At 44.7% G+C, this 19,389-nt stretch overlaps 1 protein-coding gene across 3 annotated transcripts in view; it reads left to right on the forward strand.

Moving 5' to 3' along the window:
* The window catches only part of LOC143741087 (ephrin type-A receptor 3-like), a 162,370-nt gene that overhangs the window by 97,837 nt on the left and 45,144 nt on the right, over positions 1-19,389 (forward strand). For 2 of the 3 annotated variants that reach the window (XM_077233431.1, XM_077233439.1), the window contains one exon: positions 12,604-12,712. In XM_077233431.1, the coding sequence (XP_077089546.1) occupies positions 12,604-12,712 (109 nt within the window). Of the gene's footprint in view, positions 1-12,603; positions 12,713-14,145; positions 14,240-19,389 lie in introns of those variants that run through there. The other variant, XM_077233448.1, reaches the window with a different exon arrangement.

The following is a 19,389-nucleotide window of genomic DNA, read 5'->3' on the forward strand; positions in this document are numbered from 1 at the left end:
AATCAATGCTTCAGTGCTCTACCTCCGAGGAGGTAGATGTGCTGGGCATTGAAAGTGACACAATCATGGGGGAAGTGAATTTGCCATCTCTTTCCCCAGCGTATGAGAAATATATATAGCCTATATATATATATATGATAGTTTATATATTATATATAAAATAAAGTGAATATATATAAAAAATATATATAAAAAATAATAAGCTGGTGGAAGTGTTTACTAAGGCTGTAGATAAATTAAATATTTATGGCCAGCAGAAATAAGGGGGCACTCGTCCTAAAAATAAAATAAATTAAACGAGTTTCCTTCCCTCTATTTTTCCACCTCCATCACGGGGCCTTCCATTTTTCCCGATCTGCACAGCGAGCTGTCTAGATCATGGAAAAAGCCTTACTCCTCTTGTCTTTTAGCCCCCACATTCATGTATATTCAGATATTTGGGGGTTAAGAGGGTATGGCTATGGGGCAATACCCCGGGTAGAACAGACGCTTGCGAGCTATCTGTCTCCCGGTTCAGTATCGTACCTGAAGGCGTCGGCTTCTCTCACTAAACCATTAAAGAAAACTATTTTTTAATCTAGTGGGAAAAGCATATATGGCAGTGGGTCTAGCATGGGCCTGCTTGCACACCATAGCAGTGCTACAAGCATATCAGGCTGACCTGCTGCGGTATTTGGACAGAAGTGAGGGAGTTTGGCCCGATGGGGTTTGAGAACTCCGTCGGGCCACAGATTTATCTCTCAGGGATGGCAGCCCTTGTGGTCACTGAGAGACACCTCTGGCTCAATTTGATGGGAATCATAGAGAAAGATACAAGATAATCTCTCCCTCGCTATGTCCAACCCCCTGGGGCTGCTGGGCGTGAGCAGCTCCAGCCGTCTAGTTTCTCATACACAACACAGCAGCCAAAGCCTTCAAAGCAGAAGCCGGATCCGAGGACCGTTCTTCACGCTGAGAAGGCTGCGGCTCAAAAGAAAAGGTCTGGCGCCACCGGCGTCAGACCGGTGAGGGCAGCCCCAACCGGGGTGGAATGGTGTACACCTCATTATACGGTGCCCTTTCCATCTCGGTGCCCTCAGGGGACCGTTCTGCCAACCCCGCCACCCTTGGTGCTTCGGGGCGCAGCGGTCTCCAGCGAGCTTCTGGCGCAGCGTCAACTCGACATTGCGTCGGAATGCGCCCTCTGAGGGGGGTTCGAAAACAGTCAGTTCGGGTGGTTCCGGCCAGTATGCTTCAGGTCCCCGAACTGGCTGTCTTTATTACACCAGAGGCCAGCCTCGAGGGGCTGGTTCCCTTGGTAGATTTTCTGGCAGCGCGGAAGCTACTGCCAAATATATCTCTATGGGTCCTGCAGTTAGTAGTAAGAGGCAGATTTGGTTCTCGTCCTCCAGGCTACAACGGGGTGTTGCTCACGTTAGTGCATTCCGAGCAGGCTCTGGTAATGGAGCAAGAGGTAAAGGCCCTGTTAGCAAAGAAAGCTATAGAGCAGGTGTACTCACCCGACATTGCGTCGGGTCTTTACAGTCGTTATCTCATTGTTCCAAAAAAGGATGGAGAGCTGCGTCACATACTAGATCTTCGTCTGTTGGAGTGTTTGGTGCTGGAACTCAAGTCCAAAATGCTGACACTCAAACAGATCGTGACTCAAATCAGATCCGAGGACTGGTTTGTCACGATAGATCTAAAAGACGCATACTTCCATATCTCCATCCTCCCTCAGCACAGGAGGTTCCTGAGGTTTTCTTTGGGGCAAAGAACACCAGTATCAGGCACTTCCTTTCGGTCTAGCTCTATCACCCCTCACATTCACGAAGCGTGTAGACGCAGCTCTGGCCCCGCCAGGCTGCAGTGCATATGCATTCTGAATTGCATAGATGACTGGCTGATTCTAGCGGAATCAGAACAGTTAGCGGTTCGGCACCGAGGTGTCGTTCTCGCTCCTATGCAGATGTTGGGGTTGAGGCTCAATGCCAAGAAGAGTGTGCTTTCTCCAGTACAGAGAACCACTTTCCTTGGTGTGGTATGGGATTCAGTGACGATGCGGGCCACTCTGTCGCCCGTTCGTGTAGCTGCTATCCTAACAGCCACAAAAGAGCTGAGGCTAGGCCAGTCACGCACTGTAAAACAGTTAGAGAGACTGTTGGGTCTTGTGACAGCAGCGTCCAACGGGATAACTTTTGGCCTGCTGTACATGAGACCTTTACAGTGGTGGCTCAGGACCAGAGGGTTCTCCCCGAGGGGAAACCCACTTCGTATGATCAAGATCACGCGGCCGTGTCTCCGCACCTTGGTTATATGGAGGAAACACTGGTTCTTAACCCAGGGTCCGGTGTTGGGAGCTCTTTGCCATCGAGTTGTGATCTCGACAGATGCTTCCCTCACCGGCTGGGGAGCGGTATTGGAAGGCCGCTCAGCTCAGGGCTTGTGGAGGAGTCATCATCTCTCTTGGCACATGAATTGCCTAGAGATGATGGTCGTCTTCAATGCGTTGAGACATCTCCTCCCAGACCTGAGGGGCCATCATGTGTTGTTCTGGAACAGTGACTGTTAGGCCTCAGGGCAGCAGCGTCCAATGTGATACCCTTTGACCTGCTGTACGTGAGACCTTTACAGAGGTGGCTCAGGACCAGAGGGTTCTCCCTGAGGGGAAACCCACTCCTTACGATCAAGATCACGCGGCAGTATCCCCGCGCCTTGGTTATATGGAGGAAACTCTGGTTCTTGACCCACAGACAACACGTTGGTGGCCTCTTATTTTGGTCCCTCAAGAAATTACGCTGTCTGAGGGCAGTGTATATTCCGGGGGGGGCCAGAATATTGGAGCAGACACCCTGTCGAGGCAGGGGCTGAGGCCAGGGGACTCCACCCCGAGGCGGTGGAGCAAATATGGGAGTTTTACGGCCAGGCAGAAGTGGATTTGTTCTCGTCTCAGCATACGACGCACTGTCCACTCTGGTTATCCCTCACTCAACCAGTCCCCTCGGGGCTGGATGCTATGGTGCAGACGTGGCCGAGGCTACGTCTGTACGCATTTCCCTCCGTTGCTCTGCTCCCAGGAGTTCTGGAGTGAATCCGCCAGGATGGAATAAGCCTATTTAGTAGCACCACCCTGGCCGAGCTGAATTTGGTTTGCGGACCTAATTTTTCTCCTCGACGGACCTCCCTTGGAGGTCCCGATCAGGAGAGACCTTCTGTCTCAGGCAGGGGATGCAATATTGCACCCCCGGCAGGGGATTTGGGAACTGTGGGTTTGGCCTCTGAGGGGGCCCAACTCATAGAGAGTGGTCTCTCAACCGAGGTTGTTTAGACCATTCTAAGCTCCAGAGCTCCCGCTACGAGGAAACTATATTCACTATTTCGAGAGTTTTTCACTTCTTGGTGTTGCCAGCGTCAGTGGGATCCGGTTAACTGTTCAGTAAACACAGTATTCGAGTTTCTGCAAGAACGCTATGTATCAGGTCTATGTCCTTCCACGCTTAAGGTATAATATGTGTGGCGGCCATTGCGGCTTTCCACGCCCTGGTGGGTAGTACATTTTTGGGTCGAGACCCCCTGATCACTCGTTTCCTTCGTGGCACTTTGAGGCTGAGGCATGCAACTTGCACTAAGGTGCTGGCTTGGGACCTTGCAATAGTTCTAGAAGGCCTATCTGGGGCTCCCTTCGAGCCCTTAGATTTGGTCTCAGAGAAGTTCCTTTCTTTTAAGACTATTTTCTGCTAGCTATTTCGTCCCTATAAGAGTCAGACCTTCAGGCCCTTTCGGTCCCCACCTGCCTTGAGTGCACCGGGATGGCCAAGGCAATCTTACCCGAAACATGGATATGTTCCAAAGGTGCCTACCATTATTCCGAGGCCTATTGTGCTGCAGGTTTCTGTCCTCCCCCATTTTTCGGACCAGGAAAAGCTGAACCTCTTGTGCCAGTGCGAGCACTGGACACTTATGTTCATCGGACTTCTCTGTCGAGAAAATCCAACCTATTGAGCATATAGATAGTCGAGACTATTCTTCTTGCTTGTGAGTCTTCTGGCCAACCATTTGGTGGTCAGGGCTCATTCCACTAGGAGTATGGCTTCTAAGCGCATTATCTGGAGTTCTCTCCAAGACGTTTGTGATGCGGCGGGCTGGTCCTCACCGCTCACATTCATGAGGTTTTACAGCTTGGACCTGGATGCTGCCCCAGGATCCCAGGTGCTTGGTGCAGTGTGACAACAGGCTGACACTCAGGCATTTGAAAGTCTGGCGTTTTGGGTATTCTCGTTCCCAAAGCGTCGTTGACGCATCGCGAGTTCCCTCGAAAGGGAACGTCTCAGGTTACGACTGTAACCATAGTTCCCTGAGAAAGGGAACGAGACGATGCGTCACCCTGCCATACTTCCTGCATCCCTGTGATCGGCTTGCTTCGGCAATTTTTGAAGCTAATGCCGGTTTGCACCGGATGCTCTTTTATCACTTCCTGGTCATGACGTCACCCGCCCGTGACATTCATTCCTTCCATTGGACTAGTTGACATAGATGCTTCAGACGCACTCACGCTGGGAGCGTTCCCAAAGCGTCGTTGACGCATCGTCTCGTTCCCTTTCTCAGGGAACTATGGTTACAGTCGTAACCTGAGACGTTCTCATACAACAGCGTCAGTACAGTCAGCTCAATAATATTGTTAAATATTAAGTGTCCCCAACTAAGAAAGTCAGAGGCGACAGACCAAAAAATAAATAAAAATCCACATAATTTCCAATGTAGAAAACTCACAACGGCATCCCACACCCATACGCCAGTGTCTTTCTATATACTCTTTCCATTGTTGAGCCAGGCTCACTGCTCTGGATTTAATATGATAAACTGTGTGACTTATTTACCAAACCTTCTGCTTCTGCTCCCTGGGAGGTGTCTTATGAGGACAAACAAAGCTGTGTTCAGCTGACCTGTGTTCCTTTGATGGAGATCAAAGAATGGTGGCACATTTTAAAAGGCTTTGGGGCATACGGTAAACACAGAGACCTTGTGGTATATGCGCCTAATTTAAAGCATGTTACGGCCCAGCAAGCATCTCTGGAAGCATATCACAGAGCTCACCAGACCTGATCTGCCAAGCTGAAAGTTAACTGTGTCATGTGTAGTAATTGCTTTTTTAATTATATAAGAAATGCTTAAGCCTTCGACTCACACTGACATTCATAAACCGCTTGCACCGTGTGCATTAGTTCATACAATACACATCAGAGCAGAACATACAGTACTGTAAACTGCATTTAGTCTGATAATGTAGAAAAATATTCCCCTGAAACCCCTTTATGGAACCATTGGTAGTTTTACATTTTTAATTTCGTTTTTATTTTTTTTATTTTAAATGTATCTTTTTAATAAATTTTTAATGTATTTATTTATTTTAAATTAAATACATTTAATTTATTGATTTATTGATTATTCATTTTGGGGTGCTGAATTTAATTTTTTTAATTAATCTGGATTTTACAGCGTTATCTATTTTTCATGTTTAATGCAGTTTGGTTGTAAATGTTTACAGCCCCCCCCCCCCAAAAAAAGTTACTTTTTATTTTTATTTTTTTAGTTATTATATTTATTGTTTAGTTATTATTTATTTATTTATTTTATTTCAGTTAACAGAATTATTTCCATATACTTTTTTATTTATTTATTGCTAACTATAAAAACGTCTCAGGTTACGACTGTAACCTATGTTCCCTGAGAACAGGGAACGAGACAATACGTCAACGACGTTATGGGGAAAGCCTCAGGCGTGACAGGTGTCTGAAATCAATATCAAATCACGTCAATCACATTGACCGGCGACAGCCCGTGAATCATTAGAGTAATGATCAACGTGCGACCTGGAAGTATATAAGGGCGCCTTGCAACATGACAAATCACCTTATCGTCTGAAGGGACTGTACGGTAGGCAAGCCCCGAGGCATGGCAGGGAGACGTATTGTCTCGTTCCCTGTTCTCAGGGAACATAGGTTACAGTCGTAACCTGAGACGTTCCCTTTCGAAGGGAACTCAACAATACGTCAACGACGTTATGGGGAACGATATACCAACGCCGCCATGCTAAGGGGAGTGCATGCCAAGTGGCAGTGACAACGGTCAGAACCAGCAACTTTAAATGAAACGCTAGAACCACTCACCCTCAGGTCACACTTGGCTGTCAGTGACAGCATTCCCTATGGTCATAGCACAAGCTACAGCCTCACAGGAAAAACCTTCATAAACATGGTTAAATGAAAGGCCTACCTGGGCTGGCTCCGGGCCTGGAACCATAGCTTCCAATTAGAAGGGGTCCCTTCTAGGGAATGTGGCTAGGGAACCCGAAGGAACCCCAGCCAGTCACTATTCAGGGGAACGTACTCACCCCGAAATGCCACCAGGACGGCCTGACCTGGCGTCAGTACATAGACACTTAGTCTGGCCAAATCCTGTCTGTCTGAAGACAGAGCCTCTGGACAAATGCCTTAAGTAAGGCATCCAACCCGAGGGACTGCGAAGCTGGCAGAGAACCACTCGGCCCGGATCTCAGAGACGGGATATCCCGGAGAGTATGACTCAGCATAGTGCTTTTCAACCCTTGCTAGCGAGGGGAGTTTCTCTACTCGATCCACGGATCAACCCAGTGTCTGTGTTTCAAAACACTGAGGAGGCCTGTGAAGGCCTAAGGGCTGATCTAACTGGGAGGCCTCACGAGAGGCCTACGACCGTCTGACCAGACTCAGGAAGCCGCATGCTCATAGAGACCCTCGGTGAGGGGAGCACAAGGTCTGCCTGGTAGGCAAACCAGGCTGTAGGCAGAAAAGGATCCGGGAGGGAACCAATAGCAGAGAATGAACACTTTAGCGAGCCAGGGCGCAAGCTCGCCTTCAGCAGCTGCCTATTAAGGCTAGCTGAAACTGATAGCAAGAGACCACTAGCTTCATAAACCCAGCACCACTAGGGAACGTTACAGGGAGGCCCGGAGAGGCCTACTACCTGATAGCCAACGTAAGTGGGAATTCACCTTCAGGGAGGCACGTGAGGCCTACTACCTGATAACCACAGTATGTGGGGTGCTCACCTTCAGGGAGGCCCAGAGAGGCCTACTACCTGATAACCACAGTATGTGGGGTGCTCACCTTCAGAGAGGCCAAGAGAGGCCTACTACCTGATAACCACAGTACGTGGGAACTCACCTTCAGGGAGGCCCGGTGAGGCCTGCTACCCTACAACCACAGTATGTGGGGAGCTCACCTTCAGGGAGGCCTGGAGAGGCCTACTACCTGGTAACCACAAACTGTGGGAACTCACCTTCAGGGAGGCCTGGTGAGGCCTACTACCTGACCGTTCTCATTCAAGGAGGCCTGGAGGAGCCTACTACCTGATAATCACAGTATGTGGGAACTCACCTTCAGGGAGGCCTGGTGAGGCCTACTACCTTTGACACCCAAAATATTTGGGAGCCCACATCCTAGGGAGGCCCAGAGCGGCCTACTACCTGACAGCCACAATATTTGGAAGCTCACATGCAGGGAGGCCCACAGAGGCCTACTACCTGATAGCCAACGTAAGTGGGAATTCGCCTTCAGGGCGGCCGGGTGAGGCCTACTACCTGATAACCATCTTAAGTGGGAATTGACCTTCAGGGAGGCCTGAGTGGCCTACTACCTGATAACCACTGGTAGCTTTGAGCCCTGAGTCCGGGTGATAGTATAAGGTGGCCTGCTAAGGCCAGCCAGCTGGGGACTCGCCTATCAGGGAGGCCTGGTCGGGCCTACTAGCTAATAGCAAGTCATATTCTGCCATAAAGTACACTGTTGGGAACCATACTACACAAGCATAATTTACTAATGGGCTTCCAGTAGCGCTATAAGGTATGTCCCACAATGTTGGGACTCACCTCCGAGGAGGCCTGTTTAAGGCCTACTACCCATCAGTGAGTCAACTGCCCGAACCACCAAGGCCAACCACGTAAAGTGAGCTGGCCTACAGTGCCCTCTAGGGGGCTGTCCAATCAAGGAGGCCTGCTGAGGCCTACTACCTAATGGCCTTCGTTGGCAGAAAAACTGTTTACACAGCGCCTACAGCATCCTGGTGCCTAATCACATTGCCCATGGCAGTGTACTCCGCAAGAAAGCTAGCACCCTTAAAACAAGGGGAGTACAACATACGCCACTCTGCCTCAACGGAGGCCCCAGTTAGTCAGGGGCCTACCATCTATGCATGGGCGTCAGCTCAGGGCAATGCTCTGGCTTCAGGGGAGCGTACTTCGACCAAAGAAGAAGTGAAGCTTACTTCATACTCGACCCGAGCCATAGGTGTGCGAGGTTGGATAAAACAGAACTGGGAGTGAAGTGCTCAGACCTACCTGTATCACAGGGGAATACTCACACCTCACCCTGAGGTTACCAGGGTGCGGGCCTGCCAGCGGCTCTAGGGGTGACAGAAATGTATCTGTGCCCAACCTAGGGGAGTGGGGCTTGAATGAAAGCCAACCACCTACAACCTAGCGCTCGAGCAGTAGCTCAGCGAGGTGAGTGAAGCCTAAACTGGTGGCCTAAATCCGTAGGCCAGTTCTGCACGGCAGGGTCGGGCAGGAAACCCAGTCTTCTTCGTGAAGCGAAAGATGGCCTAACCCTGCTCAGTAAAGACATATATACCACGGAGGCCTATTTGAGGCCTACCATGTCCTTATAAACCATCCTCTGCACCATGCTGCATTACTCTAGTCACCCCAGAATGCAGAGAAGGGGGCGGGCCTTGGCCAAACGACTCCCATGGGAGGAGGCTGTTTATACAGGGATGCTAGAAACCTACATTCACAAAGTGAAGGGTCAGAGGAAGAAATGCTAAAATTTTTAGCAGAGCGCCTCTATTATCCCTGGCACAGCCTAGGCCAGCTACAGAGGCGGCCCTGGTGAGGGCCAGCCTGCCAGCATAGATCTATCTGAGGGCTCGGAGGAGCCACAGCCTTACTAAAGAATATAGTCTGTATTATTCCATACAAAGGGCTGCAGAATCGCTCAGCCTAATGAAAACCCAAACAGAGCTCAAGGGGCGACATACTCAGGAAGAAGTCAAACGGACCCGTGGGCCGGACATAAGATCTATCTGAAGCTCTAGCGTCAGTCAACACTCTAAGTAAAACAATTTTAAGAGAGAGACCAACCACTCTACCCTGAGGTGGCTAGCAGCCCGAAGGCTAACACAGTTACCGTTCTGGCCACCTAACGGGGAACTTCAGGGCCCTGATAATCCAATAAAGTTCTCTTACCTTATTACCTTGACCTGACCCCATGACTCTATACAGGGAACGAGGTCTGCGGCGTGCAAAGTGAAGACTCGCCAGATAGTTCTTTACAGACCTGGGATCCGCCACTTTACATGCCTGAAAGGGGCGTTTCTACTAACCAAGCCTAGGTGGGCCATCAGAACATAGTTCTCATCATAGGCCCATTCCCAGGCCTGATGTTATGAACGCCTGGGGGTCAGAAGAGAGAGGGGAGATTTCGTGACCCTCCGGGGAGGTTATCCATTACCGACGCTGTGTGCGTTTGCGCTGGATAACCTCCCTCAAATCTCTTCTGTTGCGGGAGTCACGCCTTCTCTGCGACCTGCTCCTCAAGGGAGGGGAGCCAGATCTGTGGTGCGGCGCAGCTCAGCCACCGCCTCAGGGGACATCCCTGCCCCCTGGTCGAGATCCCCCAGCAGGTCGGCCTGGTACGCCTGTAATACTGCCATGGTGTGCAGTGCAGCACCGGCCTGACCTGCTGCCGTGTATGCTCTGCCATTCAAACGAGCCGTTGTTCTCAGCGGTTTGGATGGCAGGGTTGGAGCTTTCAGTGTCGCTGCCCGCCCAGACACGAGATAGTTCGCGAACGTCTCGTCAATGGGCGGCATTGACACGTACCCATGCTCTCCGATCCCCTCGACATCAGCGAAACTGGCCTGCTGATGTCGGTGAATACGGGCAGAGTATGTGCTCTTCCATGCCCTCTCGATCTCCGTGTGAAGATCAGGAAGGAATGGAAGGCTCACCTGAGCTGGTGGTGTATGGCCGGGGAGAAACCGATCATCGAGCCTACCGCGAGCGATCTCTCCTCTAGCGCGCTGCCAAGGCAGCTGCAGCCTGTTGGCAGCGCGCTCCATCACATCCACCAGCTCTGCATACACGGGGCAGGATGGCTGAGGAGGTTCAGGATCTACCTGATCATAAACCTCCTCAGCCATCTCCTGCGCGTCCTGAAGAGCATCAACTGCAGGTACAGTCGGTGAGTAATCTTCCCCATCCACCTGCAGTTCGCCCTCGTCAGCCGTCGAATCATCTGAGAGGTTAACAACCCTCTCGAGGCGATCGACAAGCTCCATCTGGGAGCCCCATGATGTAAGTCGCCGCTCGGCCTCGGCACGAGCGGGACCCGCACCATGAGGTCCAGACGCTGAACCCCCTTCACTCGAGAAGAGGGCCAGACGAGAGCGGAGCGTTTTAAGAGAAAAACGCTCGCAGTTCGCACATAGGGCTCCCTCGAGAACCTCCCGTGTGTGCTCTTCACCCAAGCAAAAAACGCACAGCTCGTGTGTGTCGGCCGGTGTCAGAAACCTCGGACACGGGTCGGCACACTTACGAAAACAATCTGCCTTAGCTGTGCGTTTCATCTTTCTCTTACCTTCCCGTATACTTGAATAGCGTTTTTTCAAACAAACAGTCCCTGAAGACGATGAGATGATTTGTCATGTTGCAAGGCGCCCTTATATACTTCCAGGTCGCACGTTAATCATTACTCTAATGATTCACGGGCTGTCGCCGGTCAATGTGATTGACGTGATTTGATAGTGATTTCAGACACCTGTCACGCCTGAGGCGTTCCCCATAAGGTCGTTGACGTATTGTTGAGTTCCCTTCGAAAGGGAACTGTCATACAGTGCTTAGCATAATTGAATGCTCCCATGCTAAATTTGACTAAATAGAGGAATATAAAATAATATTTTGGAAATTGATCTTAATGCCTTAATTTAAAAATGAGGAAAAATCCGACCTTTAAGGACACCAATTTTCTTTGTGAATGAATAATATATCGTAAATAAATAAATGTTCTTCCTTAAAATACAGGACACAGGACAATAAGTCAGGACACCCTATGTTATATTCCCATAGAGGCAGGCAGATTTTTATTTTTAAAGGGCAGTTATTTCATGGATCCAGGAAACTATGCATCCTGATAAAGTTCCCTTGGCCTTTGGAATTAAAATAGCCCCACATCATCACATACCCTTCACCATACCTAGAGATTGGCATGGTTTTATTTGAGTTAGCCTACTAGCTGGTTTGATTTGCATTGAGAGATGATCTTATGGAAAGTACCCCATGCCAATCTCTAGGTATGGTGAAGGGTGTGTGATGATGTGGGGATATTTTAATTCCAAAGGCCAAGGGAACTTTACGATACATTATTCATTCAGAAAGAAAATTGGTGTCCTTAAAGGTTGGATTTTTCCTCATTTTTTAAATTAAGGCATTAAGATCAATTTCCAAAAGATGATTTTTTATTCCTCTTTTTACTCAACTTTAGCATGGGTGTTTTCAGTTATGTGCTGTACTTGAGCTTGAATCCTGCTTTCCTATTTTCCTAATCCTGTTCCTTCTGTTCTCCACGTCCTTTCCTTTCAGTTCTCCATGTCCTTTCCTGTCATGTCTCTCACTGTCCCTGTCAAAAAAAAAAAAAAAAAAAAAAAAAAAAAATTTCTTGGTTCAATAATATAGCTGTGAGAAATTCATATTTAGCATATTGCTTAGCTGATCGGTGCATCTGTTCCTGTCTCAGTGAGTTGCGATCTCTTTCTGTACGTGGTGCATAACTGAGATTGTTGAATGAAGTTGAGTGGAATTCTAAATCAATTCCTGTTGCTGGAGATATTCATTTTCCTGAAAGAGGCGGTTACTCATGCGTTGCCGGGCTTGATAAATGATGTATTTGTTTTGAGTAATGAGTCGATTGCGGCAGCATAAAATCCATATACTCGCCGTGAAACTTTCAAACCGAGCCTGTTATTCCCTCTGTTAACATACCTATTTGGATGGCATGCGTAAATTAGAAAATTGACTCCCGTCTTCGCCTACATATTTAGTGGCCAGATGCAGCTTTTTTTTTTTTTTTTTGAGGGAACAAAAGCATTGACATTAAAGCTAAATATATAACCCTCTTTGGGGTCCCCAGAGACCACATACTTGATGATGATATGTTCAAAGGGTGAAATTTGTTACACTACTTGTTTGTTATAAAATATGAATAAACCCAATGATTTTTAAAAAAAATTTTACAACCAATGTCACTATATTGCAAAAAAATATATTTTTGAAATGAACAAGCCTAGTTAAAACAGAAATATACAAACCTGTGGTACAAACAGCAGGTTAAAGTTACTGTATTGTAATTTTACTATTATTATTATTATTATTGTCATCTTTTTTGTCCTTACCTTATCACATGCCTGAATATCTTTCTTGTGGGTTTTGATTAGGTCAGAGGAACTCATTGAGCTTTCTGAGGCCAAACTCAACAGACCATGAGGTTTAACATTGACACAAATGCGTCTATTCTTCTCTTTCTCCCTCTTCAGATATGCTGGCCATTGGGGACCCTAACCAGTCCACAATCCTTGCGGTGTCCATAGCTGGTGGCATTGTGCTCCTTATCTTCCTGGTGGCGTGTTTTGTAGTGAGCGGACGGTAAGACAGAACTTCCTTTTAACATCATCTGACCTTTGCTTCAGTCATTCTGTCCTTCTGAACCGCCTTGTAAGAAGTTGTACCGGTCCCGAGGGCTGATATTACTGAGCAAAATAAAATGCTTCTGTTCGTTAGATCTGAGAGCTGCTGTCAAATTGAAATTGAACCTTGAATTAGAAAATGAAGTGTGGATTCTTCCATGGCAAAGCTTTTAAAAGAGCTTGAACAGCCCATACAGGCACTCAGTGAGGTGTGTCTTATAGGCTCCTAAAAACCAAGAAAAAAGCGTTTGAAATTGAAGTCTAAGGAGACATTTTGCAGAGCATCTCTGGTATTCAAACAATAACTGAAGCAGAAAAGACAGTGCGTCAGTTGGATGAGACGTACTGAGCCTATAAATTAAAGCTGATAATAAATATACTCTGACTGAATGAAATAGCGGTTTCTTTCTCGAACAAAGCTCGCCCGAAGTCTCTAAAAACATTAGTATTGATCTGAGGTGATTGCCTATCACGCTGAGTGCCCTATTCAGTATTGACTAGAAAAGACCCATGTTTGCCTGCTGAGAGCATGTAGAAATGCACATAATAGATTTATGTGCAACAAATAATTAATCTCAAACCACTCAACTATAAACCAAAACAATAAATATGTAAGACTGGAATATGCGAGTCCTTATCGTAGTTGGGCAGAGGAAGAGGAGCGGTTCTCGCCAGGTTTTACCCACAAGCCAGTGCAGCTTCATGCATCATGCATTAGAGCTCCCTCATGCCTCTGTTCTGAGTAAAAGCTGGAAAAACAGAATGTGTTGAAGGTGTCGTTTGGTGCTCCTCAGATAAAGAAACAGCAAGTTAAGTGTTTAAGATTGTGAGATTGATTGAAGATTGATTGTCCAAGGGGACACATGAAAGACATACTGTAGAAGAGGAAGACCAAAGTGGTGGTGGACAGAAAAGGAGAAGGATGGTCAATAAGTGGAGACCACTAATATTTTTAAACAAAATGAATTAGAAGACAGTTTTGTTGTCTTTAGTGTGCTGTTGGACTTTTTCAGACACATTGCGTCTGTAAATTTCTCTCCTTTGAAGCACTGTACAATACATTTCAGGACAATTACTGTCAGATTTTAAATTGTCTGCTTTAGGCAATGTTCCTGTCAATGCTTATCCGTAGGCCTTTGTAGTTTTGTTCAATGTGTCCATCCTAATTTGTCACGGTAAAAATAGCTCAACTTGAGTGGTAGACTTGACCATAAGCCAGCCTTACTAAACAGAGCTTACATAATAGAAATTAGTGAACGAGTCATTTAAACATACTGTAGTAATATGTTAAAAAAGCTAGACACTCTGCTGTAGCATATTGCAGATACACAGTCTTTCCCACAAATTTGAGGCCCCCAAATGTTTTTTTTTCTTTCTTATTTCACTGTGCAGGTTTGCCAGGAGATTATTCCTTGACACCAGGCCTCAGGCGTAAGTCTCCACTCTAACACAACTGTCTGACATACCATAGAAAGATTATGCAAACGGTACTGTTCTTTAGAGAGAAGTCTGAGAGGTCTCAGTAACCCCTGCCGGCCAGCTATTTGTCATTGAGGAGAACCATTGGCTTACTTTCAAACGCTGAGAATAGTTTAATTTCATGCAGCTCAGGATTTCATAGCGAGATTTCGAACAGCATAATCACCTTTCCACACCTCATGTCTTGGTCTATGCAAGTCCCACTTGACCTATCAAGACCATTTTGTTTCCTCTTACCATTGGGTCTTTAGCTGCCGAGTACATCCATCTTTTATCTAACAATCACAAGAAATTGCAAAGAAAGAAAGAATGAGTAAACAAATAAGTGAATAAATGCATGAGTGAGTGATGGAACAAACGCATGAACGAGCAAACAAGTGAACAAAAGGAATGAGCAAACTAATGTACAAACATTAACGAAACAAACAAACAAACGAAATAATAAACAGTAGCAGAGTAGTTGATTAGACCTTAAGTTTTCAGCTGTATTACTTTGTTTTCTATCTCTTTGTTTTCTATCTCTTTCTATCTTTCTCCTTTTCGGTCAGTTAGAACATGAGCAGTATTTGCTTAGGCTACTTTGCCGTTAGCACATTTTTGTGCTGTTGAGGATTTCACCTGGCTCAGAGATAATGCATAATTTAGAGATTTTAACATCAGCATTGCTTGCTCCACCGCTATAATTCTTGCACATTAGTTGCAGCCTACCACAAAGACTGAGGCTGGGATTTATGCTTTATTATAATCGTTTGAAATGCAGCTAATTAGCGTAATTCGCCGCCTTGAATGAAAACAGGCAAGCATGATTAGCATACCATATAAATGCATGTTTCTAATCTGCCACACAGCCAAATTCTTAATATAAAATCAGTGCGCTAGTTAATAGAAATAAAGTTTTAGTTGGAGCCATTAGCATACAAAATATTGTCTCTGTTCTCTTGATTCGCTTTACTTTTAATGTGAAAAAAATAGCCACTGACATAAAAATAAGCAAATAAATAAGTAGTGCTATTTTAATTTGCTTGTTCAGTGCACCAGGGACATACATTGGCCGAAAGAATACAGAATATTTGTGGTCTTATATATGGACAAAAGGAAAAACTGGCATGTGCTACAGCAGGCAGATGGTGTTCACTCATCAAATTCGTACAATTTGTTTTGTTATTTTAAACGCTGTTTCCCTAAAAGCAATTAAATCACAGCAGGTGGGTGCTAACGGCTGGGAAACTCCTGCAAATTTAACTCTTGGACTTATCGGACATCACTGCTGCTCTCATCATTGCCAGACAATTATTTTTGTTTTATGAGAAAGTTGGAAAATCTATTTTACTCCCACGTCTAACTCGCTCTATACTTTAGGATTATCTCTTTTAAGCCGTATCCTCAGTGGAGCGCCTAATTATTTGGCGTGCACGCCATACGTGCCAATATTTGTCTTTTTAATTACATTTTTCATATTTTCTGCTGCACTCGAATCAAGCAAGCATAGTATTTTTGAATAACTATCAATAGCTGCTATATTTTTTAACATTGAATAAATGAATTATCTGAAAGGTTCTATTATGCTTCCTAAAGGTGAACTCAGTGACCCCCCCCCCCCCCCCCCCCCCCATTTAAGTAGTTAAGAATTTTTAAGAAATGTTTAAAATCGTATAATGAATGTTAGTGGTCTACAAAGAACTGCTTCTGCATGGAGCATGTTGACTAATTGGGGTGCTATGTTAGGATTACATAACCATCTGAATGTTGTTTATCACTCATTTTATTTCAGTAGATCCTGCTTAATAGATACTTTTGGAATAAATGAATAGTGATTTACCTCAAATAAAGCATTGCTACAATGGATTCAGTAACTGTAAACATTTGAAAAGCTTTGCATGCTGCTGCTAAAAACTATAGTTGCACTTCCAGTTAAATGAGCATGTTCCTTCTAGAGAAAACAAATTGGGATTTTAATTTCTAAAGCTGTAATCTTGATTTTCCCATTCATTTTTATACAAATATTCCTCTTTTTATAGTCCACTCCTCTTTATAATGTCTCTGGTGCAACTTTAACTCTTTCCCCGCCATTGACAGACATTTCCATCATATATGAGATAACACTTCCACGCCATTGATGGAATTTTCCAGCTTTCCGTGTTTTCACTGTTTCAGTAGGGCCGCTATTACATCTTCTGAAAGAGTACAGAATCTCCTGATCAAAAGAGAGGCAGCGAAGAATAAGCAGAAACAAGAGATAGCATATGTAAGAAGATGCATACGTAAAATCATGTGATCATCCACATTAAAAAGCATACAAATCAAAACGGTCTACTGTTACTGAATGAAATGTCGACCCAGGACGAGCTATAGGACTGTGAAGCTCTGGGGTGTTGATGGATGTTTTGATCATCATTCTGAATTCTATCCTGATTAGTCTTTAAAAAAAAAGACTTACTTTTTTTAATGAAACTTACCCACATTTAAGTGTTGATAAAAAATAATAATGTTTAAGCTAGAATAAAATATTTTATTTGTTTAAAAGCAGAGGGTCTGTTCTTTCTTTTGATATATTGCATGTTCAGATATTCACACAACAAAATATTCCGGGGGCCATGAAAGTTTTGTGAAAATGATCAAAAGCGCTGGCGGGGAAAGTGCAGTGTGTGTTTAAATCCCTCTACCTCTTTTGTCATATACAGTCTGCTTATCATGTCAGGGTGAATTTGAGATTCTACAAGAGATCTTTCACTTAAATCCTTGATGATGCAAGTATGGCACAGATGAATTTGTCTCTGTAATAAAAGATGAAGTGCACAGGAAGATTTTCAAGCCGATCTAATCAGAGAGAAAAATAAGTTCTTTGTCAATGAGATATCATCTTCGAAGCATCTGCTACAAGCCCTGGGTTATTCTTAAAACTTGATGACAGGAAAATGTGCATACACTCAGCCACTCTCATGTGAATAGAACATTTCTCCCAAGAACCTAAAGCTGAGAGCACTTCATTGCACTCAAACATGTTTTCGATAATTTTCTTCCTCCTATTATCTGCCATGTTCATAATGGACTTTTGCATAAAATGTTCAGTTTTACCTCTAGTGTGCTCGTATTTGGTGACATCGAAGTGAAATCTTTGATTGGCCAAATGGCACCAATTTAATAAACGTTTGGCTCTTTGTTTTTCTACCCCAGTATAGATTCATCTGTGCCGCTAACAGACACACCAAAGCGCCTCTCCAACCCTGCAATTGTAGCACAACAGACATAATGACGTTTTCGAGCCAAAACTGCTTATAAACTGAAGAGCTGTCCCATTTTAAAAGCTGGAATGGTGAACATCAAGTCTTTTGCAAGCTGGGCCTTCTCGATGCATTCTAATTTACACACACACGTGCGAACACATACAGGCACATACTTCTCACGTTTTTCCAGAGGTGTAATGGTTCTCCCATCCTCTTAATGTGATGGACTAGCCTCTCACCGCAATATACTCGCTGTGTGTAAAAGCACTCTTTGGCAGCAGCGTCGGTCCTATAATTGTTTCTATAGGATGGACTGCGCTATAGCTCAGTTCATTTTGAGCGGTGCGATTTGAGTAGCGACTGAAATATCGCGCAGTCAGCATAAAGGAAAAGTAAACACTGAGATAATGAAAGCAAAGCAAGCTGCCTCCTATCGAGCACAATTATAGAGGAAGGGAATCTCAAAGCTTTTGTTGGAAAGAGGTGACAGGCCTGTTTGTGTGGCTGGAGCTTCAATTATTTGAGGAAAAGAGTGTAAATTTCCAAGTACTATAGTACTTTCTGCAAAAAGCTTTGCTGAGACCAACAAAAAGTTTTAGCATTTGAAGGTTATAGCATTAGAAATATGATTGGTTAAGATTGGTTTTCAGAGACAGTAATAATAATAATATTAATAATATTTAGTACTAGTAGTAGTAGTTGTATTTTTTTTTTTTATACAATTTTATTTAGTGCTTTTATTTATTTTATTTATTCTTTCAGGTTTAGTTTAGGACATTAGACATTTTATTATTATTTTTATTATTTGTGCTTTTATAATATATTAAAAAAAGGTCAGGGAATGTGCAACATCAGCAATACACTACTACTACTACTAATAAAAATAATAATATAATAATAATAATATTTTAAATAATAACTTTAAAGAAAATGAAGATTGCTTAACCTTTCACGATTTGTATCCGTATTATTTATAATTTTTAATTAAAAGTCAACCAAAATTAACTTCTTGTCACGTTGAGCCTCATTTACACTGTCGTTTTTTCACAAAAAACAAAGGCATGCACTTCATGCCATTTCATTTTCTTTTGGCCGATTAGCAAATGAGGGTTTTATTACGTTCACGGACCCTGCATAGATTAGGGCGACACTAGTAATCATGTCAGAGGTCAGACTCCTTAATTAATTGGATTCTGACTGCTGTACTGAATCAAACTAATAAAAAGCAGCTCTCAAAAACAGGATCATGATCACCGTAATTTTCTCTCCTGCATTCTCAATTACCGTAATGAATTGCTAACAAATGAGATGTTGCTCCACACCTATCAGAAACACATCCTGGAATTTAGCACATATCTCCGTTTAATCTCTTCACTTCACTAATAATGACTTTGGCTGGAGTAAAGCTTTTTTTAAAACAGCAAGCGTAGGCCTTGGATGTCTGCCAGGTCTCCTCCAGCAAAGAAAGGAGCCAAGAGCAAGTATAGCTTAAAGAAAATGAAGGATCAAGAGACAAGGGACGGCCGTTTTGTTTCGCATTCATTCGGGCTATCTGTTATTGCTTGATAATGTAATGACCACACGATGCAGCGTCGACGGCTCCTGTGAGCTGGAGCCGTGGGTGTCGCTGATTGCCATTAATCTGAAAAGCCACTCTGCGTGATGAAAGCATTAGGGAGGCATTTCTCAGTCCGTCTCCATCTTATTAGCACTGTGGCAAACACACCGAATGATTAGAAACCGTCTGATCTTTGAAAAAACCTGTCGTTTATGCTAATCAGGCCTTCTGATGGACACTGCAGGCCAAAACATTCCCTCACCAAAAATATGGAGCATTGCAGAGCGTCTCTGTGCATCTCTTTCAACTTCATTGTCAATTTTTGAGACTAATTTTGTTCAGACGTTGTGTAGTGTATTGTAACTTCTGTTTTGT

The sequence above is a fragment of the Siphateles boraxobius genome, unplaced genomic scaffold, assembly GCF_051911475.1.
Source record: "Siphateles boraxobius isolate OS27281-9 unplaced genomic scaffold, OSU_SipBor_1 1, whole genome shotgun sequence".
NCBI classification, from domain to species: Eukaryota; Metazoa; Chordata; class Actinopteri; order Cypriniformes; family Leuciscidae; genus Siphateles; species Siphateles boraxobius.